We start from the raw sequence: 10755 nt of genomic DNA on the forward strand, positions 1-10755 counted from the left end.
CATCAGTATAGAAGAAGACAAAATATGACCCTCCCCTGGGTGTTGAACCTCAAAGCACCTGCATGAAAAAACCATGCATAAACCTCTGGACCACCAATGTGTTTTTAAAACAATGAACGCCCAACTATTCTCTGATTTTGTACATTTATGCACACAACAAGCACACAGGTATGGAGGACAGTGATGATGACTGATGATTTAATTCAACAAAAAAAACACCAAAGCCTTGGTATGGTGGAACTTTAATACAATAGTACAATGTCCAGACTACAGCTAGCATATACACACTAAAGAAGACTAAAATGAATATAAAATTGAAAACAATAATAATAATAATAATAATAATAATAATAATAATAATAATAATAATAATAATAATAATAATAATAATAATAATAATAATAATAATAATAATAATAATGATAGTAACAATAATAATAAAATACTTATAGAAAAAAAACAGATACACAAATATTGGAAATGGAAGTTTGGGTACACCTATGACATTAAACACACTAAGGCACCTTGTGACTTGAGGACACTGATATCATATTGAGGTAAACCCCAACAACACATACAGTATGAAAGAGCTACGGTAGCATTTCTGAAATCAAGTCTTGCAAATACTCCATCAAACCTGCAAGTCTGTCGCAACAAACTGTCTGTTCATGTCCGAAGTTCACTATGAGCTGAGCTACAAAAACACTGACAACTCTGCAGTACTTTATCTCATGAATAATTTACAAAGAACACACCGAGACGATATGATTATCCTTCATTTTTGCAGAAATATTTCTTTCAGAGCTATGCATTTGGTATCATTATGTTCCTGTCCAGTAGACAGGGGCTTCAGGGCCGTGTCACTCCTCCCGTGGGCTCTGTACCATGGAGTAACTCTTGCAGGGGTTCTTAAGGCAGGCAGGAGGCCAGGTGAAGGGCCAGCTGTAAGAGCAGGGCACCGAGGTCTGGACGTTCCTCTCCATGAAGTTGAACAGCGGGTTCCACCAGGTGTTGGTGAGGTAGTTGTTGGGCGAGCATTTCAGAGTCTGTCGAGAAAATAGAAGTTAGTCATTTCATTGGTAAATACAAACAAATAAAATGTTTATATAATACTTTCAATACAAGGGATGCAGCTTAATGTGATTCTGATGAACAAACCATTCACATATCTTTGTCATAAAGCTGCGCCTTATCATAACTTCAAAGTTGCATTTTGTGCAATTGCATGTGAATGTCATAGTGCGAAAGTTAGAGAAGGGAATAATATCAGTAATAGTAAAGATTTTTGTTTATATAATATGCTCCATACAAGGGATGCATCTCAAAGAGCTTTCACTGAACAGATCAGACACATCTTTTTAATATTAATATAATTTACTTATTATAATAATAGTTGCAATTTAGGTCAGTATTAATATAATACTAACATGTACATTGCAACAGGTTTTGCTTGATGTAATCATTTCTTTTGTGTATATTGACAATTAAACATTCCTTCCTAACATACGTCCAATTTACTTTCTTTGAAGGCGACTAAAGTTGCATTATATCAAATAATTATGTGATATGAGTATATTTTGTTGTTATTGTTTGTTGTATTCTTGTTTTTAATTGAATGTTTCCTATAACCGTTTTCATTGACATCTTGCAACTGCAAATAATAATAATAATAACAATACATTAGATTTATATAGCGCTTTTCTAAGTACCCTTAGTCGCTTCAGACTTGTTTGTAAATATTTGTTTAAATGAAAACTAAAATAATTAGAATAAATTAACCGGAAACCAGCATCATATTTATACAAGAGTTAGCTGCCAAGCTTGTGATTTATTTATTTTAAATTATAATTTAGGCTTGTTAACATATAACGCATTTTTTAACTGTCCAGCATTGACCAGTAGAGGGCGTAATTCACTATGTTGAGAAGCCACATACTGATGATTTGAAGGCAAACATCCAGTTTTTACACACAGTCTAAAAATATAACTATACTTAGTCTTACTCTAAATATGTAATTATAAGGAACATATAGAACGTTTTCTTTAAACCTAAACTGTATATATTATTAAGCTGAATTGTAGCTCTTAGCTGGTACACTTAAGGTTAACTCTGTACACAAATGACAGCCAGACTGACAGTAAAGCCCTCCCTGCATAATGATTGACGTGAGACAAGGTTCAATGAGAGGGGAAACATCAGCTCTCTTTTTGTTACTCTCTTGCACTTCACCATGCACACAAACAGCCACCCAGTGCTCACCTGTAAGTTGGCCATGGTGTGGTACCACCAGAACAGGCGGGAGGTGATAAAATAGGCCACGACCACGTCCACACTGTAATGCTCATGTGCCACCAAGATGCACACCACACCCGTGGCACTCAGCAGCCAGCACATCAGATGGTACCACCAAAACGACCTCGGCGAATCTTTAAAGAGAGGGAAGGAAAGCGTGTTGGTAATATTTATGACAACCTCTTTTTGTGGTCCGTTTCTCTATGTTTTAACTGCTAAAAAAAGGTAGTCTGTAGCATTTCACTGCAATGTCACAAGAACTGGGAGTTTATGCAACATACAGAAAGGCTAACGAGAACAACATGGTTATACAGATAACTTAAAAAATGTAACCTCTTCTTGTAATATTTCATCCTTAAAACACTACAAACACTTTTGAATGCACTTTGGCCTTTTATCCGAACAATAAATCAAGCTATATACAGCTTTAGAAGATAGCATAATCATTCATATCTGCTTTCAAATTGTATTAGTAATTATTTGTATCCCATTAGTTCCTAGAAGGTTCATTGCTGGGTAGTATAATTGTGTGCGCTACTTAGGATGGGAATGGATCAGATAATATCATTCATACATTATTAACAGGAAAGTCTCATAAATTATTCAAAACAAAGCTCACAAACAAGTGATGCTTTGGGTACTCACACTCCTTGATGAATAGGTAGGTGAGGGTGAGCATCACAGTGTGCCCACTGTACAGGAAGTCTCCACACAGGAGGTGGGAGTTGGTCATGGAAAGACCTCCACCTGAAATCAGCCGCAGGATTCGCTGGATTTTCGCCTGGGAGTCTCCATGGAGCTGATCGAGAACAGGAAGTGAACAGGGAGAAGCAGGCGAACAGTGACATTACGAATCCAACTAATGATTATTTTCATTATGGATTAATTTAGCTACTGTACTTCTGCCATTAATCATGATTTGCAAAAAAAGTGCCTGTTTGAATCGAAACAATTAGAATCCAAGAGATTACATTTACAGTGATGTAAAACAAATTAAAGAAGCAAATCTACAATAAACATCAGGCCCAATTCATTATCAAAACTGTTCCCAATACAAAAATACATGAATTCCCTTGCAACCTATTATAAGTGCATTTAACAACGTGGGTATTTGCAACCCAATTATTTGCTAGACTCATGCAAATATCGACCCCATTAAACTTAAAGGAATAGCTTTTACATTTTTATATTTACAGACATGACTGTGGTGGCAAACTTCTTATCTATCTGTCTTCAAGATAGGAAATATAATCAAATATTTCGCAAATTGTCTGTCAATCTGTACAACTTGATGCAACATAATTGGAATTGAATTGAATTAACATGTAGTCAAGATTAAGAGGAATTGGAGAAAGTCAAATAAGTATAGCTTAACTACATCTTATGCTCCTGCAGCTCACATTACTGTGGATAACTCACTTCAAACAAGTAGCTGAAGGTTTCATATGTACACTGTTCAAAACATATCAAATTCTTGTGAACAAAACAACTCCTAAACTGTCCAGCTTTGGATCCTTTTTGCACGACACAACCCATCAAACAGCAGCCCGGAGCACATGTTTTTGATCAAACAATGATGCACCTCAATATTGTTGGTGTCCTGAAGCGGCAAAAAGTCAAAATGTTTTTTTTATAGCTGCCTCTCTTGTGTTGCTGTGTGCGAAATGAGTCCCAGAGGGTGCATGAGAGTACACGGCTGAGCAAGGACAGCTGATGCCCGATCTGATGTTTTTCATGCTACTCACCTTAGGAGCACAAGTCATGTGCATGCCAGGCACAGGCAGGGTGGTGATGTACATGGTGACACAGCGGTACAAGTACAGGGTGCCAATGAGGAAGAAGAACCGCCTGCATGCTATCGACCTATACAGACAGACAATGAGTGTGGACATATTGTGTTATTTTGTGGCAGATATTTACTTAAAACTACTTCATTCTGGAGATCTTGCACAGTCTGAGGATGAGTAAACGTGTAGCTCAAAGTTCCTGCTCAGCTGGGCAGACATAATTGAATTAACCGGACCACATAATGGCAATCAAAATCATATATGCTTTAACAGCATCATATTTGTATTGGTAATGTTGCTTGCTTTGCTGAGCCCATCAGAAATAGCTTTTCTATTTTTTGGGCAAATGTGGAAGACATGATTTCAAAAGTTGAACTAAATTAATCATTTTCAGCAATCTACAGGGAAGCCTCAGTGGTAAGGGTGTGGTTTGAGTGTTTCTTAAAAGCAAAGACTGCTTTCTAAAGTACTTATGTTGAACATACAGGAAACTATCACTGTGTAAAGTACAAAACACCCTGAATGGACTCTAATGGAGGCATTTTCTGAGTAACAGGAAGAGAGACAGACAGATATGTTGCAACTCTTAACCACAAAACAGTGGTTTTATTGTGCAAATAACTAATCATAACTTCAGCCCGCTGTATAAATGTGTCTCTTAGACCCTTGTCTTGCGTGAACGATAGTCTTTCATGAGTATTCTGTATTTTTCCAACAAATCCTCGGAAAAGACCCACACCGATCAAATGTTTTTATTATTTATTGGACAACAATGGAGGCCTGTGGCAAAGGTTCAATAAATTATTAGGAATAGTTTCTTGTTTTTTTACAAGCTTTATGAATCATGGGATTTGTTGACACTAAGAAAAACAATGTATTTGCTTACAAAGAAACAGTTTGTAAAATAGAGAGTACCAGATGTTCTTACCTGTATCTGAAGAAGAACAACTGGATCATCCAGATTCCCAGCAGCACCATGCCATTGATCTCTGTCACTGTGAATGCCCATTTGACCCTGTCAATATAGTCAAAAAACTTATCAGGAAGGGGCGGGCTGCTTTCTTTGGGCGGGACTCTCTCGTGGACGATCGTGATGACGACTGTGGTCAGGACCAAGTTAAAGCCAGCATAAAAGATGGCTATTACTGTCTTCCACCACTCCATGGGCAGACGGTTGACCTTGGAATCCGGCACAGAAATCTTCACGTAGTCATTATGCCTCCCTATGCCTTTCCGAAAACCCCTCTTTGCCTCATCTGCTCCCGGTGTGTGGACAGGACAGATTTTACCGTTGCTAGGTGCAGAACCACCCTCCATTCCCAGGTTCAGAGTATCAGAGGAAGAGTCTCTCGCCCCCACAAGCTCCTGTGACGCCATGGGTGCCTGCTCTGTCCATCCACAGGCACCGCTGCTGTTGGTTGAGGTTTTTTAAACTGCAGTGAGAGAAAACAAAAGGTTGGAAACTCTCTTGGTAGGAAAAGTACAAACACACTTTTTTCAATTGAAAGTTGGAACAGCACAAAAGTAAATGGTACTCCTTAGTAAAGGATGTCAAATCACCATGATGAGAAAAAGGGAGGAGATAACTCAAGTTTTATTTTGCTTCCACTATTCCTTATCCTAGGGATTAGCAAGGCAAGTGATGGGGCTTCTATTGATGCTCAATTCTTCTTTACACTGGCTGAAATGTTCTTTTTTTTGTGTAAAACTATTTTTAAGATGTGGTTCCATTAGCTAATACTGTGTGTTATATTTTCCTTTCCCATAACATTCACCAGAACCACTGTGACAGTTTTCTGTTTGGACGTTCAGCCCGATCCTTATTTTGGGCCTTCCAAAGTCTTTCCACCACACTGCTTTGATTTTCTCCATTTGTCCTCAACAAACAGTTGCTATGGTCACTTCAGTGGTTTTATGTTCAAATACCTTCATCATCAAACCATATAAATGTATAAATAAACTTAATTAACCTAAACTAGTTATTACGTAAAGGCTATTCTTGACATTAAACAGTAGTTTAGGAAATAATCTCACCATTAAGGTCCATTTTGCTTTTGTTGTGGAGCTTTCAATCATTTTACGTTATATGTCTCTGCACATGAGTGTGTTCTGCTGACTTGATTTTTTATTAAAATAAAAATAAAAATCTGAGCACTTTATGTACTTCTTTACATGGTGACTTAAAAGTGTATAAAACCAGTCGGGCAAAGATAGATACTATATTATATTATATATTATCATGTAAAAAAAAAAGCTAAAATTGAGTATAAGACTAAACTAAATAAAATAAGAAAAAGTAGGATTGTTTTGAGTCAATTCAATATTTGTATTGACGCTCATAAGAGAAAGTTGGAGGAGCAAGTGAAATGTTTGTAATGTTTGTTGTGGAGCTCTTTTCAGTTAATGACTCGAGAGATCACCAAAGCAATGATAATTTTCATCATTTCACGTCTAAAAGGCTTCTAGTCCCTTTTACAGCCCCATTAATGGATTTGCAGGATTCTGCTATTAGCCCTGAAATGCATTACAATAAATGTCATCCAGGAAACAAACAGTATGGTAGGCCTACTTTGAGGCAAACCTTGCACTAGGAAAAAATTGAGGTTATAAATGGGGTATGGCTGGAAGAGCGCTGCTGAAAGTATCAGTTTCCTCAGAATCAATTTTTGGGAAAATATTATTAAAGGATTATTATAGGATGGCCTCTTACCAACCCATAGCAAATCTAGCCTCTGTTATGCAACTGATGGATGGATACAGAACACAGACAGTCATTCTTTGAGGGAGTTAAAGAGGTCAGAGGAGATATAAATACCTACCAAGATGGCCAATAAGATCAACAATAAGAAGCAGAAGAGCAGACTAACAATATAAGCCAATTACAACGCCATCATTCTTATGTTATTAGGGGGATCATGTTGCAGCTCTGTGGTTAGTTATACTGTAACTGTGGGACTACATGTCAAAGACATGTATGAATTTGTTGAGTCACTCTTAGCTGGAATAACAAAATGTCTCATTAATGTATGTGAGTGTCTTATTTGTACAAATATTTTGTACTTCTCTTATGTTGACCAGCTCAGTTTAACCTTGTGAATTTGAAATGGTCTGTCCTTAAAGCAAACATGAGAGGGACAGACTGTGGTGACAATGTCATCTAGAGATAAATCCTGCCGCTGCTCCACAGACTGTGACTAATGAAACACTATGACAGTGCATGACATCAGTGCCTCTCAACAAAGCTGATGCTAGTTGTGGTGAGAGGTGCAACACTCCTAGTGCCTTAAACAAGAGATGGCAGGACACACTGCTTTGAAGTGTAAAAATAAGAATTGTTGGTTACATTTAAAAATTATTTCTTAAATGTAACCAAATGGAAATATTGTTGCCAGGGTAAAAATGATACTTGGTTGAAAAAGTCCCACCTCAGAGTCCGGATGCTAAAAGTCAAACAAGTCTGTGAGATAAGGTTGAGGGCTTGAGAAAAAGCTAGTAAGGGGACTTTGAGGTAAAAAGTAATAAAAAAGCTGCCAGATTTACCGTCATCTAGCAGTTACTTCATCACTTTCTTTAACTTAATTTTATAATGCTGCTACTTACTTTTTTATACTTGGAAAGTGTTTATTATTCAATTTAAAATGTATATTCATTTGTGCTGGCCACTTTAATAAATACAGTTTCATTTTGTCTTTATCGGTATTGTCTCTTTGCTGTAATTATGTACATTTCCCCTCTGGATGACTAATAAAGAATTTTTTTGTTGAACTATATTTTCAAAGGTTACGATTGAACTTTCACATATTTTGTCAAAGTGACTTAAAGATTGTCATCCTGTATACCAGAAACATTGACTGTTGTATTACGGGTAGGAGACGTAAAATATAGTGGTGGTGTCAAAGTCAGTTTCAGTTAATAGTCCCACCGCTACATGAGGGCACTTGTAAGGAAAACATAGAGATATTTTAGATTTATTTGTACAAATGACCAATACTTTTTTTCTGGTGAGGACAGTCTCTAATTTTAGGCGTGTGGAGGGCGTAGTAGTTGTAAATATTGACTTTACATTCCAAAATTGTCGGAGAGGCACAATACCTTCAGTGTTTGAGTGCATTTTTCTTTTAAAACATACAACTCTTTATATCCTGTTATCTTGTAACCTTGAATACTACATGTTAAATATCAGTGATACAGTCAATACAAAGCAGGTGGGAGACATGTGAGACTGCATGTGCACTCTACAGGCAGGCCAGCAGAGTTTTCCCCCGGTCCCTTCCTCCCCAGTGTACAGTAGTCAGTGTTTTCCCACCAGTCAAGCACCCAGCACTTAAGGGGTTGGGTGGTGATGGAAAACTGGCAGGAACCCCTATTCCACATGGTCACAGGCCCAAATGGATAACTTGGCTGCTTCCACTCGCTCAAGCTATTTCAAGAGAAGCCACCCAGCTGCCTGCAAGGCTGTATTTTACTCCAGGGGCTCCAAGGCTTTGACTCCATTTCGGGACATTCATAATAACATACTTCTATTGCCGTCCACTCATTTTCTTCTTTACAGTACATCTTGCGGATTGTCCTTCTTCAAAAGGAGGGTTAAATATAAGTCAAACCAGAGGTGGCCCATCCCTCTGGGAGCCGGTAACATACAGAGAGGAGTTGACAACATGTTCTGAAATGTAATTACAGTTAATCACTGTTCAGCAGTACATCATAGGTTTTAATATTGTCATGTTTTGTTTAATTTTAGAAACCGATGCTAGTCATTTTTCCAGGTATAGTTCAATTGATTGAATTATTTGACGCCCACATCCACATTTATTTTCCTATCTATCTATTTATTTCAATTAAAAGACAATCTCTTCAATCGTTTTGTGATTAAAAAAAAGGATAATTTCATTTAAATAACAACAAGATGTGCTGTTCAAAAATAGTTAACCTTATAGCAGCGGTGTGAGAATGTGTTGGATCCTTTACTTCAATGAAAGTTATACAATATTACAATTCTAAATACAATATTTAATGTATGTATTGTAACACAATTGGAAGTGCTCTTTTTGTATAAAGGATTGGCCCTGAGTTTTTATTTCAAAGTTGATTCAGGCTTCACTTTATACTCCATCTACTCTTAATCTCATATATTTATAGCTGTCAAATAAATGTAGACTATGAAGCAGAATTACAATGTTTCTCTCCAAACTGTAGTAGAGTAGCAGTATAAAGTTGCACAAAATGGAAATAAGTATGACTAGTTGAGAGTGTTTCGGTAAATGTACTTGTGTACTCTTTCACTGATTAGTAATAGTAGATTATGATATGACAGTCGCAGTAACTTTAGCGTATGTGTTGCAATCTTTTGTATTCATATACCATAAATATCATGGCAATAGAGTGCATTTTTAACTTTTGCTTTTACCACAGAGCTGTTGACTTCCTGCACTGGATCTCATGAAAACGGTATAACAGGAGTTTACTGTGCAAAGATGCTCCTCAATACAAACACATATTCTTACCTGACAGAATAAATTATGTGTTGTAGTTCTGCGATGAAACTTTTATAGCCTACAAGCCAAAATGGTCTAACTGGAGGCGCCCCAACTTTTCTGGGAGCCACAACCACATGTGGGGCGGATACTGGCGGTAATGTCAGGTCCAGGACTGGGTGTCTCCCATGCCTCCCAGTTATTACAGGCCATGCAGAAGTCTGTCACTTGTGATGTGTGCAGCACAGCCGGGTTTGAAGTTTACTTTTGGGGTGTAGACCAGTGGCCCCACTGACAGTGTTAAACACCATGTTCCATAAGAGGCTACTGGGTGGGGCAACAGGTCATTGCTCATCCTGTAATTAAGCCCTCTCCTTTTCATTCAAAGCTATTGCAGTTGGTAATTGACAACTGTATTATTATACAAGGATTAAAACAACTGTAACACAAGCAGACACAATCAATACAGGATATCCTATGTATCAGAAATAACGCTTTAAGCCTGTGTTTATCTTTGTGCGTCAAATGATGCAACTGAAAAATAGCCAGACAAAATTCAGTGTTAACCTGACATCATCACACGTAGAGGCTAGTCGACCAGATGATGTCTCCTGATCCACCGAATAAAACTTTTTCGCATGAATGTATGCGGACACTAAGCCTTATGCAACAAATACAAATATTGACTATGTCTCCTAGAATTCATATCGACAGTGTAATCATCTGTAGCAACACTGATAAAAAAGAAGAAGTTGAATGTCAAGAGTAGCCTATAAAATCTCGCTGGAGGCAATCATCATATTGGGGATGACACAACAATACAGCAATTAAAGACATGACCCCCAACACATACCGACGATCACATGAAGATATGTGTCTATACACATGTTGCACAGTTTTTTAGCATCCTACCTGCCTTGGTCGGGCCTCCTAGCGCCTCTTCCTGTAGTTGCAGCTCCCTGGATGTCTGATGCTGCGCCCTGCTCGCTGCTCGGCTCGGCTCACACTGGACTGCTACATTACCCGGCGGTGCCGCTCGCTTTTGAGGGAGCGCTCCTCCCCGAAGCCCCACAGATTCTCACATCCAGCCAGCCTCAGTACCCATCCTCCTGCCTCCCATCCCCTTTAATTCAGAGTGAGAGTCCTGTAATCAGCACAAGCCTGTAACTCTGCCCGCTTGTAAAATAGGTGTTCTGCGAGT

General features: G+C 38.0%; 1 protein-coding gene across 2 annotated transcripts; it reads right to left on the reverse strand.

Annotated features, from left to right (window-relative positions):
• Nucleotides 1–390: 390 nt before the first annotated feature.
• sgms2a (sphingomyelin synthase 2a) lies at nucleotides 391–10734 on the reverse strand. Of its 2 annotated transcripts, none has more exons than XM_034129512.1 (6): nucleotides 10471–10734; nucleotides 5009–5513; nucleotides 4039–4156; nucleotides 2939–3092; nucleotides 2261–2427; nucleotides 391–1046 (listed from the first exon to the last, which is right to left on the reverse strand). In XM_034129512.1, the coding sequence occupies exons 2-6, from the start codon at nucleotides 5455–5457 to the stop codon at nucleotides 861–863; spliced, it is 1074 nt and encodes a 357-aa protein (XP_033985403.1). In that variant the 5' UTR covers nucleotides 5458–5513; nucleotides 10471–10734; the 3' UTR covers nucleotides 391–860. The 2 variants fall into 2 exon arrangements, with proteins under 2 accessions (XP_033985403.1, XP_033985402.1); XM_034129511.1 differs by having other exon boundaries at nucleotides 10467–10734.
• Between the last annotated feature and the right edge of the window lie 21 nt (nucleotides 10735–10755).

Source organism: Trematomus bernacchii, unplaced genomic scaffold, assembly GCF_902827165.1.
Source record: "Trematomus bernacchii unplaced genomic scaffold, fTreBer1.1, whole genome shotgun sequence".
Taxonomy (NCBI): Eukaryota; Metazoa; Chordata; class Actinopteri; order Perciformes; family Nototheniidae; genus Trematomus; species Trematomus bernacchii.